Source organism: Rana temporaria, chromosome 2, assembly GCF_905171775.1.
Source record: "Rana temporaria chromosome 2, aRanTem1.1, whole genome shotgun sequence".
In the NCBI taxonomy this organism is placed as follows: Eukaryota; Metazoa; Chordata; class Amphibia; order Anura; family Ranidae; genus Rana; species Rana temporaria.
The window spans coordinates 289,567,005-289,587,887 of NC_053490.1; the positions used below are offsets into that span (position 1 = coordinate 289,567,005).

The 20,883-nt window shown below is 43.8% G+C and overlaps 1 protein-coding gene and 1 non-coding gene across 2 annotated transcripts; one reads left to right on the forward strand and one right to left on the reverse strand.

Moving 5' to 3' along the window:
• Positions 1-355: 355 nt before the first annotated feature.
• On the reverse strand, positions 356-20,625 carry YRDC (yrdC N6-threonylcarbamoyltransferase domain containing). The gene is made up of 6 exons (XM_040337203.1): positions 20,404-20,625; positions 13,560-13,755; positions 5,973-6,087; positions 5,744-5,863; positions 3,598-3,740; positions 356-781 (listed from the first exon to the last, which is right to left on the reverse strand). Exons 1-6 carry the CDS (start codon positions 20,540-20,542, stop codon positions 721-723), a joined length of 774 nt encoding a protein of 257 aa, XP_040193137.1. The 5' UTR covers positions 20,543-20,625; the 3' UTR covers positions 356-720.
• Positions 9,024-9,182, forward strand: LOC120929881. Its single transcript, XR_005747544.1, has one exon. It is a non-coding gene; the product is annotated as a U1 spliceosomal RNA (small nuclear RNA).
• Positions 20,626-20,883: the final 258 nt, after the last annotated feature.

Consider the following 20,883-nt stretch of genomic DNA (forward strand, 5'->3'; position numbering starts at 1 on the left):
AAAATTTGCAATTCTCTTTTACTTTCACGTCAAATGACCAAGGCAAAACAGAGAGGGTAAATCTCCCTAATGGGCACACAGACGGCAATAAAAACCGACAAGTGTTTTAATCCCTCTCCACTCTACCCACAACTACTTGCTATACTTTAAAGTAAAAGGCATGGATTGTAAGAAACATTCACTAATTTGTCCGATCATATTATTGTTTGAAACAAGCAGCTCCACCGACCATTTTGGGTTCATGCAATGTAAGTGGAATAACAAATGAAGTGTCTGCATAGTAAGGTCCCAAGAAAAACATCATAGAAAAGAAGCACACATTAAATATAATTCAGGTAATCTCAGACATTACACATTAGAGGTTTTTCTGAAACCATTCAAGGTTAAAGACATTTAATTTCAACGTAAAATTTACAACACAGATATAAGTCATAAATTAAACTTGGAAACAGTTTGCAGTAACAAAGCGCGTTCATATTCACTGACCTAAGGTTTTATGAAAATTATAAATAATGTCTTCTATGAATCTTCCTGTGAAATTTAAAATCCAAACATAAACCAAGATGTAAAGGAAAAAGGGTCCCATGCTTTTAAAAGTCTATGGAGGCATGGCATGCTATTCCTCACACTTCAGCAGCAGGATTTTAGAGTTATTGCCATGTGCTGGTCATTGACAAATGGATTGCCTTGGTTTGCGAGAACAACAGTCCACCTGAAATGTCAGGAGGTGGCTATTAGTCCATGTCTGTTTTTCAGGATCTCCAATGTAGGGCTCAGAGCACTAATAAAAACAGAAAAGAAAAATACATAAGATATATGAATTACAATTTGATAACAGCTGCCAAAATATTTATCTTCCACTGATTGAAGGTAGAAATGGTAAACTTATTTAGCATGCACTTACAGCAGTGAGGATAATTTGCTATGTGAGGTCTCACATACTCTTCATACACAGAAATACCAAAGGCTTATGAATTCTTAGACATGGTGGCTGCTTTAGTTAACTTTTTTCTTTATTTTTACCTGTTGATGTGGCCAGTGTTATTCAGTTAAGTTTTCAGCTCCTTTTAACTACTTGCCTACTGGGCACTTTTACCCCCTTCCTGCCCAGGCCAATTTTCAGCTATCAGCGCTGTTACACTTTGAATGGAAATTGCCCAGTCATGCAACACTGTACCCATTTGAAATTGTTATTTTTTTACACAAGCAGCTCTCTTTTGGTGGTATTTAATCGCCACTTTTTTTTGCCAAAAAATTAACAATCATAGTTTGTTATAAAATGTTATCCTTCACTGATGCGTGCTGATGGGTACGGAGAGATAGGCAGCACTGGTGGTACTGTACTGATAACCAGGACTTTGATAATGAGTGCACATGTCCTTAACACAAGCTGGATATGCCGATAATCGCCTTGTGTTTGGATCCTATGATCAGCTGTCATTGACTGGCAGCTGATCATGTGGTAAAGGGCCGCCCTTGCTGACCTTTACCCAATGCTGTTAAAAGGAGGTTTGACCAGCTCTATGCGCTCTGAAGGCCTGGAATATCGTGCCTGGAACTTCAGAGCGTCTTCCCGGACTGCGAGCGTGCAAGTAGTTGCATTTAAAAGCAGCAGACACCTGCCTGCTCATAAGTTTTATTAAATATCCTTTTTAAGGCGGAATGGAAGGCCAAGTTCACCTTTAAAAAAAAAAAAAATGCATGTGTTTTTTTAGGTAAAAAAAAAAAAAAAATATGCATTTATTTTTATTGGGAGCCTGTAAAGCATTGCAGATCATGGGTGCAATGCAGCGCTCTTGCTGGCTATCGTAGAGCCAAGCAGTTACACACTAGCAGGAAGCATCAATGAATTACCACAGCGCTCAACAGCAGTTCATCGAGAACTACAACCCGACAGCTGCCAGACCTTGTAGTTTTCAATTCACAGATCTCTTGCCTGACAAAGAGGTCCTGTGCGACTTCGAAACGTTGCCGTTTTCTGTGATCGTTTCTATGCATTAAAACATTTTTTGGACGTTTTAAAAACGATCCTTGGTGTGCTGGCGAATATATATATCTACATGATTGCTTTTCCAGTTCCAAGCTGGTGATCGCTTCAGCACCCTCTTTTCTTATTGGCCACTCTCCGGGAAGGTGTGCAATTGGAATATTTTTGAGACTCTGAATAAGTGACACGGCCAGGCAGTGAACTTATCCTTTAAATTTGTTTAAATCCATCTAAACCTGTAAGTGCATCGAACACTACCCATTCCACAGACTGACAATGCTGCTGTCCAAAAGGTGTGTCTGCTGCTCCTCCACTGAAGTGTAAACACCCCAAGATAGAATTGTGTTACTGACCAGCTCACCTGGTCAAAATAAAAATAAGCCACCACCCACAATTAGGTTTGATAAGCTACAATATATACATTTTTGTATTTGGGTTTAGCGCAGTATAAAATTATACATTTAAAAAAAAAATTAATAATAATAATATCCCAATTAATACCATAGTTCTATTAAGCTCCAAACTAACAATTGCACTTTTCACATGGCCACTCAGTGACTCCCACCCCTCTAGTTGCATAGCATGACTTATTGGTGATATAGCATACCTAACATCCCAGTTTTAGTTAAATTGGGTAAATACATTTCAGGTGCATCAAAACAAATGTCTGCAATGTCTTACCAGTTTGTTTTCTTTAAAAATCAGCCACAGATTAGTACAAAAGCCTGTGTTCTGCCAGCATGAAGAGTGGGACCCTTGCAATCTGTGGGGAAGCAGTGATCTCTCTGCAGCAGCCAGAGCTTTCTAATCATTGTGGGGTATGAGGCTTGCTGACTGCACAGCTATAACTCTATAAAACAGAAAGGGTCCCACTCTGCAGCTGCAAACATGGGACAGGCTTTTCTACCAAGGCTGTGGCTGCTTTAGAAATGCAACCAACTGCAAGACATCAAACATCTGTAATGTATTTAGCCGATTTTAACTGAAGGTTCATTTGGACTGTAAGGAAGCCAATCCACTGGCCATATCAGCCCAAAGATGCTATGTAAATGCTGACTTATCTAAAGGCCAGTATTTGTATATGACTAGACACGAGTCCAACACCACTATCCATATAATGGGACACTTGTTATTCCAGGCGTTACAGTGGTGAAATAGGGAAGCAGCCAAGGACTGCATAAAGATAAGATGCGGCACCAAGGGGTGCCTGCTATGTACCTGTAAGTTGTTCTACTTTGTCTGCTGTATAGATGTACATATACAAACTCTCGAAAGATGAGGGGAAGCCGATCACCATTTAAAATCCTTAGAGTATGTTAAACTCTCCATCATACAGACTGTACTACCTGGTTTGCACAGTATATGCAAACCAGGTAGTACAGTCTGTATGATGAAAAATGTATTAACCTGGAATCAAGTTTTTTTAAATGGTAAGCAGCTTCCCTTTCACTTCAATAGTTTTTGTGTGGAACTTGTGAAATGGCCAACAACTGCCGGTAACCAGCTCCATGATTCAGAGGTTCAGTGAGGAACAGTCCCTGCAGCAGAACACACCTTGTCTCTAACCATAGCTGTACTTCATTTACATAAAAGAAAAATGATGAGCTTACCATCCAGGTCGGATAACTGTAAACTTCCCAGGTATAGATAAGTCAACTACTGTTGATCCCAACCGACACTCTGGGCTCTGCAAGTCTCCAATAGGTCCTCCATCAACTACTAGCGACAACATAGGCCACAAGTCCTTAAACTCCTATCAACAATAAAAAACAACCACCATTGGTGTATTAAAATAATTGTACTTGACCTCCGGAAGATTTACCCCCATTCATGACCAGGCCGTTTTTCTATAAAGTAATGCGTTACTTTAACTGACAAAATTGCACGGCCATGCAACACAAATAGAGCTTTATTTTTATTGCCATTTGATCACCCCTGGATTTTTTTTGTTGCTCTATAAAAACAAAAAAGACAATTTTGAAAGAAAAATATATTTTTTACTTTCTGCTTTAAAACATATCCAATAACATTTAAAATATCAAATTTCTTCATAAATATATGCCAATATTTATTCTGCTACATATTTTTGGTAAAAGAGAAAAAAATTCCAATAAGTGTATACTGATTGGTTTGCACAAAAGTTATACCGTCTACAAACTATGGAATATATATACTGGAATTTTTATTTATACTAGTAATGGCAGCAATCAGCTACTTATAGCAGGACTGAGATATTGCGGCAAACAGACAATTTCACAGACACACTTGACACTTTGTGGGAGCCAGTGAAACTAATATAGTGATAAAAATATGCACTGTCACTGTACTAATGACACGGGCTGGAAAGGGGTTAAACATCCAGGGCGATCAAAGGGTTAATTGTGTGCCTAATCAGCGTGTGTGTACTTTTTAGGTGCTTTTAGGCTTGATTCACACCTATGCAGTTTTTGCATTTTTAAGATTTGCACTAGAGCCGATTTAACATGGTTTTCTATGGACATCATTCTGTAGAGCAAATCAAAAAAATGCAAAAAGCACAAAAAATGCATAGGTGCGAATCAAGCCTTACCAAGGGATGTGCTGGATTTTTTCCCCCTGCTTTTCAGGGAAACAAAATCCAGCACATCCCCATTAACAGGATGGAGCTCTGCCTCGTGGCAGCTATCCACTGGCCAGCACCAACTGATCGACCCCTACTTGGAAGTGTACAGCTTGTATAACAGTGTAAATTTGCTGACCCCTCAAAACAACACAGCCATTAATGTCTAAACCGCTGGCAAGTCAATGCTGCCAAAAGGAGGTTCGACCAGCTCTATGCAATCTGAAGGCCTGGAATATCGTGCCTGGAACTTTAGCGCATCTTCCCGGAAACCAAGGGCTCCCGTGGGAGTGACGTCATCAAGGCTCCGGCCACTCAACGCCAGAGCCCGCGGTCCCAGGAGAAGATGTCAGCCCTCTCAGTGGATGACCAGGCGCTGCTGAAAGGGCTTTATTCTAAAGTGAGTATTTAATAATGTGCTAGTACGCGATGCGTACAAATTACGCAGTTTTTTAACAGCGGTTTACAACCGCTTTACCTCCAAAAGGTTACTTTTTTTCCTTTAGCACTGTGAATGTTTGAGTGTGTTCAATAAAGACATGATCAATTAGAGTTGTTTGCGTGTTATAAGCTTAAGCACATTTTGTTTGTCTATTGTATCTTAGATGAGGATCAAATCGCATGTTATGGCAAATTACGGCAGAACAACAGTTAATGCCAAGGAGGTTCACATACTTTTCCTTGGCACTGTAAGTAAATGTAGGTCACCCTTTAACAACTGTATGACTACATCTACATACTATCCTAGTGTCAAACTTCCCAAGCAAAAAAAAGATTGGAACGTTGGCTTTAAGGCTCCCTTGTGCACGTTTCATCTTTTATCCTGCCATAGCTTTGCATATTTGGCATGATACAGCCTATCTTACAATATGGTAGTTTTGGCACTTGTGCATGGTTTCAAAACACAAGTCTTTTAGCTTTTAACACTTCTACGAGTATCAGTGGTTGGCATTTCCCATCACACAATAGTGACAGAGGCTGATAGATGGTACCAAGAAGTGCGATGGGGAACCAGGCAAACACACCGAAAGTGGGGTTTAGAGTGGCAGGCAAAGGAACAAGTATACACTGCTTTTTCACCAGATGGCTTTTTTTTTCAGCGTTACTTTATTATTAGGAACGCATCTGAAGTCACAACTTAGCTTTAGTGGTAATACCTCTACTGTCAATGTGCTCTCCTGTGTACTGATGTTGGCACTGGTCAGTGCCAACGGCTCCGAACAGATCTGTGCCAGTTGTCTGATGAATGCGTGGTCAGGAATACGAACACCAACCAACTAAAATAAGATAAAACAACAACGGATGAACAAATTGAACAACATGATGTTTTGCCAAGACCTGATAATCTAATTACAAATAATGTGTGTTCTCTGCAGTAATACTCACAGAAGTATAAGGATTAAGCTCCTTATTAAGGCCATCTGAGCGTTCCATTACAAGAGTAACTGGTCCTGGTAACAAATCACGAAACAATTGCTCAGGAACATTAACATGACAGTACCTGCAGGTATAACAAGAAATTCATCTGTAATAATTGACACATAGTTACATAAGCAAGCAACACACAGTTGGGCTAGGGAAAGAGATTAGAAAAAACAGTTATTCCAACCTAGGAGCCAACAAGCAAATTATGAAGCTGAATTTTAAGCAAATATAAATAATACAACTACATTAACCACTTCCTTACTGGGCACTTAAACCCCTTCCTGACCAGAGGACTTTTTGCGATTCGGCACTGCGTCGCTTTAACTGACAATTGCGCGGTCGTGCGACGTGGCTCCCAAACAAAATTAACGTCCTTTTTTCCCCACAAATAGAGCTTTCTTTTGGTGGTATTTGATCACCTCTGCGGTTTTTATTTTTTGCGCTATAAACAAAAATAGAGCGACAATTTTGAAAAAAAATAAAATATTTTTACTTTGTTGCTATAATAAATAGCTCAATTTTTTTTTTTACGTTTTTTTTTAATCCTCAGTCTAGGCCGATACGTATTCTACATATTTTTAGTAAAAAAAAAAAAAATCGCAATAAGCGACTGGTTTGCGCAAAAGTTATAGCGCCTACAAAATAAGGGACAGAATTATTATTATTATTTTTTTTTTTTTTTTACTAGAAATGGCGGCGATCTGCGATTTTTATTGGGACTGCGACGTTATGGCGGACACATCGGACACTTTTGACACATTTTTGGCGCCATTCACATTTATACTGCAATCAGTGCTATAAATATGCACTAATTACTGTATAAATGTGACTGGCAGGGAAGGGGTTAACACTAGGGGGTGAGGAAGGGGTTAAATGTGTGTCCTATATAGTGTTCTAACTGTGGGGGAGGGGGGGTGACTGGGGGGGTGACCGATCTATGTCTCTATGTACAAGAGACACAGATCCGTCTCCTCTCTCCCCTGACAGCACCGCTGTCTGCGAGAGCCGGGAATGAGAGATGATCTCATATGTAAACATATGAGATCATCTCTCATTGGCCGCACAGATCGCCTAGGAAACGGCCGCTCCGATTGGCCGTTCACGGCGATCTGTGACTGGCTGTGTCCAAGGGACACGGCCAGTACAGAAGTTCCCCGCCGCGCGCTCGGGAGCGCGCGCGGGGAACGTGTAAAGGAGAGGCCGTAAAAACACGGCCTGTTAGAGATTGGGAGCCGCGCTGAGGCCGTACAAAGTCGTACGGCCGTCAGCAAGTGGTTAAAAAAAAAATACAAAAGATTACGACAAAACAAAAATCATTAAAATATATATTTAAACTGAACAAGTATTAAAGTGGTTGTAAACTCTTACATTTACCCAGTGAAGTGGTATACGGAACAAATCCTTGTACCCTTTTATCTACATCCATTTATAAGGTCAAGGAATTTATAAAGCTTGTCTAAACTCTCAGAAAAACAGGGGCAAAGAGCTGAAGTTACACACAGCAAAACTCAGTAAGGAGAGCTCAGAGCTGATTGGAGGGAAAGGACACACCCCTTAACACAGCACACAGGAACGGAGCCGAGGCTGTCAATTACAGGCTGTGTGCTGGAGACCCCTCCTACTGGTTACCTTTTTTCTCTTGGTGGCAGGAAGTGTTGTCAGAAGTGACTCATGCTGATAGCGGGGAACGAAGCAGCAGACAAAAAAAAAAAAAATGGGCACTTGGTGCTCTGGATTTAGACACATTATAGAGGGATATGCTTTGTCCTTTATGAGGTTTACAACCACATTAAGCTACTAAATCATGATATCAGCCGTCTGTGACCCATTGCAGAGCTGCACTCTGGTTTGCGGAGAAAGGCTAGGCACTTTAAGCCAATTGGAGCTCTACTGCTTTAAATAGTGCTGTGAGCCCAACATTCTCCTGGCAGAGCCCTTCATCATATTTACATATGTGCAATTGCCTTCAATGCACTGTGGAAAAAGCAAAGAAAATCTCTTGACTTGGCTAAACCGGCGACTCTGCATGTGCACAGATGGCTTTTTAACCACTTAAGACCCGGACCTTTAGGCAGCTAAAGGACCCGGCCAGTTTTTGCGATTCGGCACTGCGTCGCTTTAACTGACAATTGCGCAGTCGTGCTGCGTGGCTCCCAAACAAAATTGACGTCCCTTTTTCCCCACAAATAGAGCTTTCTTTTGGTGGTATTTGATCACCTCTGCGGGTTTTATTTTTGGCGCTATAAACAAAAATAGAGCAACAATTTTGAAAAAAATCCAATATTTTTTACTTTTTTCTATAATAAATATCCCCTAAAAATATATAAAAAACATTTTTTTTCCTCGGTTTAGGCCGATACGTATTCTTCTACCTAAAAAAAAAAAAATCGCAATAAGCGTTTATCGATTCGTTTGCGCAAAATTTATAGCGTTTACAAAAAAGGGGATAGTTTTATTGCATTTTTATTTTTTTTTACTACTAAAGGCGGTGATCAGCAATTTTTTTCGTGACTGCAACATTATGGCGGACACTTTGGACAATTTTGACACATTTTTGGGACCATTATCATTTTCACAGCAAAAAATGCATTAAAAATGCATTGTTTATTGTGAAAATGACAGTTGCAGTTTGGGAGTTAACCACAAGGGGTCGCTGAAGGGGTTATGTGTGACCTCATTTGTGTTTCTAACTGTAGGGGGGTGTGGCTGTAGGTGTGACGTCATCGACTGTGTTTCCCTATAAAGGGAACACACGATCGATGACAGCGCCACAGTGAAGAACAGGGAAGCTGTGTTTACACACAGCTCTCCCCGTTCTTCAGCTCCGGGGACCGATCGCGGGACTCCAGCGGCAATCGGGTCCACGAGTCCCGTGGCCGCGGAGCTTCGAACCAGGTCGCATGCGACCGCACGGCTGGGCTTAAAGAGCCATGTACGTGGATGTGCCCAGCCGTGCCATTCTGCCGACGTACATCGGCGTGAAGGGGTCCTTAAGTGGTTAAACCAGCGCATGCACTTACCTGGCAGGGGAGACACCATGATCATGAAGGTGGTTCTCCCAGGGCGAGGCACAGCTATTGCACACTCTAGGCCGTGCTGATCGTGGTTGTCTTCCCTGCCGCTTCTCGGCCTTTTGGCTAGGACTGGGTGTGGTATCTGTCCTCATCAGTTGTCAGCTGAGCGCTGAAGCACCTCCATTGGGAGGGTGGATGCAATCCAATGACGTCATTGCACCTGGAAGGATGGCTTCAGCAGGGACTACGCTGTGCTGCCCGACAGATACTGGGGGCTGGCCCGTGGTTGAGTCTGAGCCATCTGGAAGGGTGCTCCTGGTGAGGATGGGTGCTGCGCTTGGTCTTGGTCTTTTTGCCGAGTTCTAGTCTGGCCTTCTGGCTGGCTGGGTGTAAGTGCTATCTCTGTCAGCGATCCGGTTGGAGGAGCTGGTAATGCCCTGTGGTAAGACGGGGTAGAGCCATGCAAATCCGCTGGGTTGACGGAGGGTCTGGAGGGGCTAGTATTGGTGGAGGCTGTTACCTGAGCGGCAGTTCTCCCCAAGAAAACCTTGAAGGGCTCTCTAGCTGGCAGGGGTGGAGGGCTGCACTGGCCGGTCGGATATGGAATGAAAAGCCTATGGTGCATGTGCCCCTGGAGTGGCAGTCCAGGGGTATCTGAAGATCAGTGTGTGTGAGGGACACATTGATTTAAGATACCACGGTCACTGCACCAGATACACGCTTTTTTTAGCACCTGCCTCCTGGGCCGGGCCTTTTGGCTAGGACCGGAGGAATTTTTTATTCCTGGCCGGAGGGCCTGGTCATTGTTTCACCACAATGGCCACTTCTTTCACTCTCCTCTCCACTATCCCTTCCCCCACTTTATTTTATTTAAGCCTGTGTTTGTCACTTTTTTGTCTTATTTTTGTTGTGCACGTTTTGTGACACTGTGTGATTAGTAGGGTGCGGGTCCTCGGGCCAGCCCTGAACGTCTTGGGAGTGGGTGGACATGGCCTTCTGGCTTAGTTCGCCTGCTCTCATGGGGTCTCCCTTCGGGGGAGCCCCACCTAGTACTGGGAGGGTTCTATTTCGGCAGTCCCTCCGAGGAAGTTGGGTTCGTGTCGGCTTCGGTTGCTCGGACCACAGTACCTCAGTCCCCAACTGGAGCCTAACGCCCCGGGGGATCAGGGTTTGGGTCCCTCTTCACAAAAACGTGCAGACGGGTGCCACGTCAAGTGGTCCTCCTGTGAACACTCTTTATGTGTGTGCACATTTTTTCTGCACCGGGTGGAGTTTTTGGGTGTGTTCGAGAGAAAAAAAAAAAAAAAAAAAAACTTTACTGTTTTTTGTTTCTTTTTTAACCTCTTGCCGACCGCGCTATAGCAAAAATACTGCTACAGCGCGGTCGAGTTACTGTGACAGGACGTCCCTGGGACGTCCTCGTGCACTTCCGCGTTTGCGCGTCCCCTGGGGCGCGCTCGCGGAAGTGTCCGTGCTCGCCGGGTCTATAAGACCCGGCGCATCACGGATCACGGTAAATTGCCGCGAATCGCGGCCGTTTACCACGTGATCGCTCCGTCAAATGACGGAGCGATCACTTGTAAAACAAACCGGCGTCATTTGATGACGCCGGTTCCTCCCTCCCCTCTCTGTACCGTTCGGTACAGTGCGAGAGGAGAGGGGGGGGAACGCGGGGTGTCAGCACTGCTGTGACTGGACAACTGCAGTCACAGATCCATCCCTGCGCAATACTCTGCAAATACCCCATGCTCTGGCAATACCCCGCAATACCCCCCAATACCCCCCAATACCCCGCAATACCCCAATACCCCGCAATACCCCAATACCCCGCAATACCCCAATACCCCGCAATACCCCAATACCCCGCAATACCCCAATACCCCGCAATACCCCAATACCCCGCAATACCCCAATACCCCGCAATACCCCAATACCCCGCAATACCCCAATACCCCGCAATACCCCAATACCCCGCAATACCCCAATACCCCGCAATACCCCAATACCCCGCAATACCCCAATACCCCGCAATACCCCAATACCCCGCAATACCCCAATACCCCGCAATACCCCAATACTCCGCAATACCCCAATACTCCGCAATACCCCAATACTCCGCAATACCCCAATACTCCGCAATACCCCAATACTCCGCAATACCCCAATACTCCGCAATACCCCAATACTCCGCAATACCCCAATACTCCGCAATACCCCAATACTCCGCAATACCCCAATACTCCGCAATACCCCAATACTCCGCAATACCCCAATACTCCGCAATACCCCAATACTCCGCAATACCCCAATACTCCGCAATACCCCAATACTCCGCAATACCCCAATACTCCGCAATACCCCAATACTCCGCAATACCCCAATACTCCGCAATACCCCAATACTCCGCAATACCCCAATACTCCGCAATACCCCAATCCTCCGCAATACCCCAATACTCCGCAATACCCCAATACTCCGCAATACCCCAATACTCCGCAATACCCCAATACTCCGCAATACCCCAATACTCCGCAATACCCCAATACTCCGCATATATAATGTTTTGGGGTTCTATGTAATTGTAAGAATTGGTCTGGGTGTTCCAGAACGCCTGATGGCGCTCCCTGCATGTTGGGCCTCTCTATGTGGGTATCGCCATACTCGGGAGGAATAGCAGAATGTGTTTTGGGGTGTAATTCGTGGTAAGCATATGCTGTGTGTGAGAAATAACCTGCGAATATGACAGAAACAAGTTTTTTTGTTTTTTTTTTTACAGAATTTTCTGTCGTTTTTCTTTTATAGCGCAAAAAATAAAAACCGCAGAGGTGATCAAATACCACCAAAAGAAAGCTCTATTTGTGTGAAAAAAAGGACAAAAATTTCAAATGGGTACAATGTTGTATGACTGAGTTATTGTCAAATTGTGAGAGCACCGAAAGCTGAAAATTGGTCTGGTTAGGAAGGGGGTTTAAGTGCCCAGTGGTCAAGAGGTTAAAGCATGAAACTGATTTTTTTTTCCAATAAAACCCGTTTGAAAAATTGCTGCGCCAATACCGTGCGCGATAAAAAAAATTGCAATGACCGCCATTGTATTCTCTAGTTTCGCTGCTAAAAAAAAAAAAAAAATATGTTTTGGGGTTCTATGTAATTTTCTAGCAAATAAATCATTATTACATATAGGAGAGAAATATCAGAATTGGCCTGGTTGGCCAATGGTTAAAGCCGGGTTAAGGCTTAAAATCTTGGTATTTTTTTTGTTTTTTACATCTCACAAAGCACTGTTTAATCCATCATCCTAAAATGGAAAGAGTATGGCACAACTGCAAACCTACCAAGACATTGCCGTCCACCTAAACTGACAGGCTGCGCGAGGAGAGCATTAATAAGAGAAGCAACCTCTCTGCAAGTTGGGGCTGCCTGTACATCAAGAGGGGTCCTTGGGTAGTTTGCCTCCTCAACGTTTGTCTGCTTGGGTCATCCCCTTTAAAGCGGGGTTCCGGGCATAATTTTTTATTTTTTTGCGAGCTAAAATTAATCACATTAAATAGTCCCTAAAACATATTAATAGCTCCCCAATCATTGCAAACACTTGCCTTATATCCTCCAGCTCATGCTGTGGCCTTATCCATCATATATGTGGGCATGTGAAGCCCAGTTCCTTTTTCTTCCTGGTTTTCAGGGAGAGGTGCATGCTGGGCGATTTTCTTTTTTTTTGGCACAGAAGACTCCTGGGAAATGAGTGTCATCATTTCCCAGGAGGCAATGGGGTCTTAGGACAGGAAGTTGAACCACCAAGGACCAGGAACTAGGCAGATTATGAAAATCTGCCTAGTAAAAGCCAGATAGACGTGAGTAAACATTTTTTTTTCTATTCTTCTCTCTTTTTTTTTTACATTAAAGGCAATCTGTTAATAGAAAGTTAATTTTTAGGGTGGAACTCCGCTTTAACTCACTGGCGAAACCCTTCAACTGCCCCTCACCATTTTCTGGTGTGCAGTTTTTCTTCCCACGGTCTGTCTGTGTTGCACCCTAGAAGTGGTGGTTGTATTCGTTTTCTCTCAGGCCTTTTCTCCCCTTTATTTTTCCCTTCAGGTCCTAGGGTGACAATGCTCAATCACTATACTATATCCATGGGGGGAGCAGCATTGAAATCCTAGGAGAGGAAGTGTGTTGGGACCACAGAACATCTTCCCCTCTACTCAATAACATGGGGGGGGGGGGGGGGGGTCATTATGCACTACTTTATAATATTGCTTAAGACTGCAGGTTTATACGACGTCACAGCATTTCTGGCTGGATCAACAGGCATTTTTATCGAACAGGTCTAACAAACAAACACTTTGAATTGTATAGTATATTTAGCAAAGAAAGGTGAACAAATAAGAAAAAAAAAAAAAAAAAAAAAAATCATCAATTTTAGGGTTTCCATTTAACGTGTACATTAGATGCAAAAACAGATTCTGAAACTTGTTGGCAGTTTCCTGCCTATCAAATACCAAGATATATTTGTTAGTAACAATAAGCATTTACTAACCTGTAGATATCCTCAACATCTCCAACACATATAGCTAAAGGTTTAGTGCCATTTCTTCCTTTCAAATTGTAGATGTTGCTCATAGACTGAGAGCTCTGTGCTAAGCAGGCAATGCCATAGATAGTATCAGTGGGTACACCAATGACTCCACCTTGCTGTAAAAGACCAGCTGAAGTATTGAGTATTTCTTTCCAACCTGCAACATATGAAAAAAGTGTTAAGACCAGTCTCAATGTTTTGAAACTCAAATGAATAGTCCATTCTCTTGCCTGCCCTACGTGATAGCACTTTACTCCCTAAACTGTGTCGTGCACTACTCATACATATTCTCTACTGATAGATACAAAATGTAGAATGTGTTTGCATTGCATCATCCCAACAATGTTTGCCTGGAGATAGCAAACTTGCAAAGCTTGCCAAAACCCTCAATTCAAGTCAGTTTTCTTCCCAAAAAATAAACCTGTTTAACAAGGCCTTCTGAAAAATTTACATATGCCAACACAAGTCAAAATCATGCTAAAATGTGTTTCAACGCGTGTTTCTTTTTAACACCTGAGCAAACTTAACCCAAAGCTTTGATCATGCAGTGATGAAGTTGAAGTCAAGGATCTGGCTCTGCTGTCTGGCAGGGATGCCTGGATTGAAATGATGGCTGAATTTCATTACAAATCCTTTGGCAGGTAAATAGTTCCCGTATATGTATTTAAACTTTGTGCTGCCATTTCTTTCTCATTTACAGGAGGTACCTCTATACCAGGCATGTCCAAAGTGCGGCTCCCGTTCCAGTTTAATGTGGCCCCCCTGGTAATTTGGATATATATCTTTTGTGGCCCCCAGGGCCACAAAAGACATATATTGTATTTATCGGCGCTGCCTCGGAGGGGACAAGGAGGGGGGAATCAGTGCTATCATATTACATACAGGAGAATCTCCTGTTTACTCGGTGGCATCTGTAATAGGAAGTCCCGTCTCCTGGGCTGCCATTGGACAACTCCTCTGTCTATCATAGGAGGCGGGACATTGTATTAAAAAGAGGCTGCTGTGTAAACAGGAGATTCTCCTGTATGTAATCTGTCGGTGCTCATCCCGCCCCCCCATCCCCTCTGAGGCTGCAGATGGGCATCGATAAGGCTGCATTTATGGCAATGGCGAGGCTGCAGATGGGCACTGATTAGGCTGCAATGATGGGCACTGACCCTTATTTTGCTTCACAGTTCTTTATTAAAAAAAAAATCTGAAACTTCCCTCCTAAAGTTAAGATGTGTGTTATACCCCAATAAATACGGTATATCCAAATAACACGCCTGAGCTCATCTCTTCACCACACACAGCCACAAAGGCAAGAGAATTCTTGTTGCGTAGCGTATTATGGCTCAAGCGTATACACTTAGACCAAATTTTAATGTTTCAAAGAATGTCTGGCCAAATGGTCGGCCCTCACGCATGTTCACTTCAACAAATCTGGCCCTCTTTGAAAAATGTTTGGACACCCCTGCTCTAGGCTGTCGTGCTTATCTTGCCGTTTCTAATTTGTGCATCACAGACATGGAATAAACATGTTGAGATACTCGATATGTACATATTTTGTCACTATTAAGTGAGCCAGTGACCTGGTATGCAAGGATGAGAACGCAAGCCCCAGGAGAAGTCCTTAAAGAGGAACTTCACCCTCCAGATTTACTTTAGCCACAGCACTCCCCCCCTTAGCCAACAACCCTAAAATATATAACTTGCTGATTATTTTTTGTTTTACTTTTTTATCCAGCTCCACCCCCAGCTGCCATTCTTGCCGGGGAAAGAATGACATGTCCCTGCTCCTGTAGCCTCCTGGGATATCACAACCACATATCCTAGGAGGCTGCAGAGACACCTAGCAGCCAGTAGGTGGCCCTGGTGGCATGTCATTGGGGTCCTGGAAGAGACTGAGTTCTGGATAATGTCAGAGAAAAAGATGGCGGTGCAGGACCTGGCCTATGGCAGCAGATTGGTGGATCACTGGATTCACTGAGCAGGGGGAGTATGTTTTCTGGTGATAAACCTGCATAACATACAAGAGGGAACATGAAAAAAGTGGTGGGCGACGTTCCTCTTTTAGCTCTTGTTTTCATGAGCAATTGCTTTTCAAGTGGCAGTAGAGCAGTGGCCCTCAGGCATTTAAGGGGCAACACTGACACCTCATGTATGATTTATATTTTTTGACAGTCAAATGGGGAGTTTCTATGGTACTGCCCACCAAATGTGACACAAGGTATAATTTTTTTTTTTCCATGGCTGCAATGCTTGGTGTAAAATTCTGAGGCCCCATTCAAACCTGTAAATGTGTAGCGCTTTTTCTTGTGGAAAAAAAAAATGTGTAGCGCTTAAAATGACTGACAATAATGAAAATCAGATACCATGAAATATGAAAATATAACACACACAACAATAATGAATAAAATGTGCACAAATCATATACGAGTCCCTCACCTAGGAGGAACAAGGAATGTGCCAACTGGCACGTGATGCGAAGTGATCTGTTACGCCTGTTGGTTACCAAACACAAAGCTATAGTGATCAATTGCTATTGGATGAAAAAGTTCATAAACGTCAAAAAGTCAATCAAGTGAATGAGTGAATGGATGAAAATACGTGACTTCTTCAGTGTGATAATCCCACCACCGAGAAAAATGCAGGCTTACCAGAGCGTGTTGACTTACGATGACGTATGCCACCGAAAGTCAAACAAAGCTTTGAATGACAGATGTCATGAACGATCCTTGGCAGGAGTCATGCGTTAACCAGTCAGCATATCTTCAATGGGATGAACATATAGAAACAAGCTGGGAGCTGTACTTGGAATAGAATCCCCAAACTGATTTGCTCAGTATATCAATGGTATGTGGAAAAAGGAGAGAAGAGTGGCCACATATCGTAATTCCGTTTGATAGATTAAAAAATGTATTTTTATTCACAGCTATCAAACGGAATTACGATATGTGGCCACTCTTCTCTCCTTTTTCCACATACCATTCACTCAAAATTGGCAGCGCAGGGTATCCACCTTTCTTTTCCCATTCAAACCTGTGAAAGGGGATGTTAGCAATTACCCATGAGAGACTCAGTAGAGATCCATATGAATAGGTGTGGACGGGAAACCCCATTGAAATCCGCAACAGCGCCGCAGATACTTGCGTTCGCAAGTAATTACTCATGCAGCGATTATCTGAGGTTGTGCGGTTGATTGGCCCTGGACACAGACTGGCTGATCAACCACAAGTAATCGCTTCGTGAGCATTTACTTGTAAATGGCCACAGGCACTTACAAGCTCCAATTGCTTTCAATAGGGCTTGCCACCCTCATCTATTCACATGGATCCCTGCAGAGTCTCCCGTGGGTAAGTGCAAGTGTGAATGGTGCCTATAAGTGGCCACAGATTTGGCAAGTTCAACAGGGACTGGCTGAATTTCAATCCACGTGTGACCACTGCAGCTGAACAGAAGTCTATCTACTGATCAACTTCTGTTCAGCTGCCCTCTCGGATAAAAGCCACATGATCAGGGGCTGCAGACAATAGCTGCAGTGCTGATCAGTGTACTCTGATGGTGGGAGAGTCTCACTGCTGTCAAAATACAATAGCGCACCCACATATGTAGTGCATGGGAGAATCACTTAATTTTTTGTTTTATTCAGCCCACAAAATAAAGTGGATTGGGGGGTTGAGTATTAAAAATGATTAAAAATTAAATGGTGTTTTTTGTGCTCAGATGCAGTGAAGATTCGCTTTAACCACTTGCTGACTGGGCCATAGACAAAAGATGTCCTCGGTCAAAAGTGGAAATACCGGGGTTATGGCTGCAGCAATATGCCATAACCCCAGTGGTTTTTTTTTCAGCTGGCAATGCTCTAACTGATAAAAGTGGTGCAAGCTGCAGATTCGACACTGGATCACATGCCTTGTGATAGGAATAAAAGTGATCAGCATTTTTTTATTAAAAAGGGACAGTGTTATATAAAAAAAAAAAAAAGTTAAAGCGCCCTGTCTCCTGTGCTTGCGCACAGTGGTGAATGCGTACATAGGTCATGCCCACATATGCAAACGGTGTTCAAACCACACAAGTGAGGTGTTGCAAATGTCAGAGCGAGCGCAATATATCCAATACTAGATCTCCTCTAACGCTAAACTCATGACCTGTAAAAATGTTCGAATCATTGGCTATGGGGATTATTTTTAAATACGGTAGTTTCCCGCCATTCCCCAAGTGTGTGCAATTTTAATGCATGACATTGGGTATCAATTTACTCGCCGTAACAGGTTTCATACTTTACAAAAAAACTGGGTAATATATTGTGTTTTGTTTTTTAAGTCATTAACCACTTGCCTACTGGCCACTTTTACCCCCTTCTTGTTCAGGCCAATTTTCAGCGCTGTCACATTTTGAATGACAATTGTGCTGTCATGCAACATTGTACCCATATGAAATTTTTATCTTTTTTTTTTCACACAAATAGAGCTTTCTTTTGGTGGCATTTAATCATCACTGTTTTTTTTTTTTCTAAACAAACGGAAAAAAGTTGAAACAAAACATTTTTCACAGTTGGTTATTAAACTTTGCAAATTTTTCTCCTTCACTAATGTGCGCTGATGAGGCTACACTGATGGGAAGCACCAATAATCAGTGCCAATGTCCCTTTAACACTTGCACCTACAGGGAAGCCTAGATTAAGGCTTACCTGTAGGTGCAAGAAATATCTCCTTAAAGCGGAGGTTCACACAAAAAGTGAACCTCAACTTTTTGGATGCTTCCCCCCTCCGGTGTCACATTTGGCACCTTTCAGGGGGGAGGGGAGTGCAGAAACCTGTCTGAGACAGGTCTTTGCACCACTTCCGGGTTCCGACTCCAGCCTGGTCACATCACCAACCCCCCCCCCCCCCCCCGCTTTCTTCTGGGAAACACTGTTCCCAGGAGAGAGCGGGGACCAGTGACGGCGCGCCGTGATCCTCCCTCACTTCCCGATTCCCTCACCGAGGATGGCGGCGGAAGCAGCCGAGGATCGAACGATTGCTTAGCCGAGGCTGCCGACATCGCGGGCACGCTGGACAAGTAAGTGTCCATTTTTTAAAAGTCAGCAGCTGCCGTATTTGTAGCTGCTGGCTTTTAAAAAAGAAAAAAAAAAAAAACACGGGTGGACCTCCGCTTTAACCTTCACGGTTAAGGAGATATTTTCACAGAAACGGGCACCGCTGTCTACGGCGCAGGCGTACTCAGCGGTGACGTTTTTTGTGAATGCCATTAACGGGGTTAATGCCGTGTTTTCGTACATACACGGGAGTGACGTCATTACCGCTCCGGCCAATCACAGCACCGGAGCGGTGAAAACAGGAACTAGCGACGAGGGGACATGGCGGCAGCAGTGGACGGGACTGAGGCGGACTTCGATCTCAGGTTAGTGGCACATAATGAGCTAGTATGCTGTGCATACTAGCTCATTATGCCTTTCTCTTGCAGGTTATTTAAAAAAAAATATCCAAGGGTTTATTTCCTCTTTAACACAAGCTGGTTATTGGCCCTATTCTTCTCTCCTCACGCTGTCTGTGTGAGTAAAGTAAAGCCGATAACTGGCTTGTTTTTACATCCGTGATCAGCCATCATTGGACACAGCTGATCACATGGTAAAGGGCCGCTGTGATTGGCCCTTTACCCTGATCTGTGTAATTTTAAAGTGATTGCAAAGTCTTGTTTTTTTTTTTTTTGTTTTTTTTTTTAAATAACAAAGATGTTATACGTCTCTCCTCTGTGCAGTTGGTTTTGCACAGAGCAGCCTGGATCCTCCTCTTCTCGGGTCCCACTTTGCATCTCCTGGCCCCTCCCTTCTATCAAGTGCCCCCTCAGGCAGCAGCAGCTCTGGGGACATCCAAGTTGAGTCAGAGCTCCGTGTATCCATTCAGACATGGCGCCCTTTCCTGGCGCTGCCCCATGTATCCCCTGATTGGATGACTGACTTTGACAGCCGCTTCCTGCCCCTCCACAGGTCAGCGCTCCAATGAGCACGAGAAGTAGAGCAGAAGTGATGCTGACTGACAGTCAGCACCGCTCTGCTCGGGTAGGAGTGAAAACCGAGCCATCGGCGGTGTTCGGTGGCTCGGTTCTCAGCGCAGAGATGCCGGATCCACTGGAGGATAGTATGAAGAAGAAGGGGAAAAAAAACACACCCCCCTTTACTCCTCTTAAGTGGCTGCATGCCATTGTTTAGTTGGGTGGCCAAAGTACGGCTGGCTCAAATGCCTGTTTTTACCGCTCGCCAGTGTCATTTCACATGGATAGCCAAGGGATGTCGATTTTTTTTTTGTTTACATTGCGGCCAAATGGCGTAGAAGACTTGCGCAGCAAATTGAACTCTTGGGGAGTACGGTGGGGTCACCCCCTGTTAACAACTCACCCATTAAAAGGTCAGTGGGACTGTGCTGCAACCAGAAGGCAGTGATGGATGGTGGCACACATCCAGCCACACTTTTGTAAGAAAATTGTTGACTGCCCAGTGAATCGTACACTGAATGATAGATTATATATATATATATATATAATCTATATACACATACACACACACTAGATCCATACTGTAGCAATCGCAGAATTCTCAATGGCATAGGATTTGAGGTGTAGGGCTTCCATACAGGTATAGATCTAGAACCATACCATGTTTATAGAAAACCGATACCTCGCATCCATCAGATATGGAACTACAACGCTCAACTGGATCACGTGACACACGCTCTTCCTAAGCTTTAGGTAGGGAAGAGGACCTGTTACTGTCAGCCCCAGGCAAAGCCTGTCGCCTCGCCACCAAAATAAATCCATGTCTTACTTTTCACATCCTTGTCCGGGCCGCTCCTGCTACCCCGGGCTCCGGCCGGTAACCTCACTACTTTACACGCCATCTCCTTGGCCGGTGAATGACACACAAACCCGGCTACTGCACACTGGAGCCGACCAACCAGCCTCATAGGACTCCGCTTCCCCAGCAACCACGTGTGCGTTCCACTTCCGGGTCCGTCGCAGCGCTCCGGTGTTCTAGATGCTGTGTCACGTGACAGCTCAGCTCTGACTATAGGGGAGGAGCCGAAATTCCTGGCAGGCTGTCATAAGGAAAAGGCTGTGTGGAGCCTTGGCACAGCTGGCTATACAGTATATTATTATTTTTTTGTAAGTGGACTGAGCACCAAATAATTTGGAACTGGAGGAAGAGTGACAGTGTGGGATGGAAAGGGCATTCATAAAGGCCTGTTTCACAGGGGCTTCTGCTTGTATCCCATGTCAAATTTCCATTTGCTTTTAGTCATTTTCG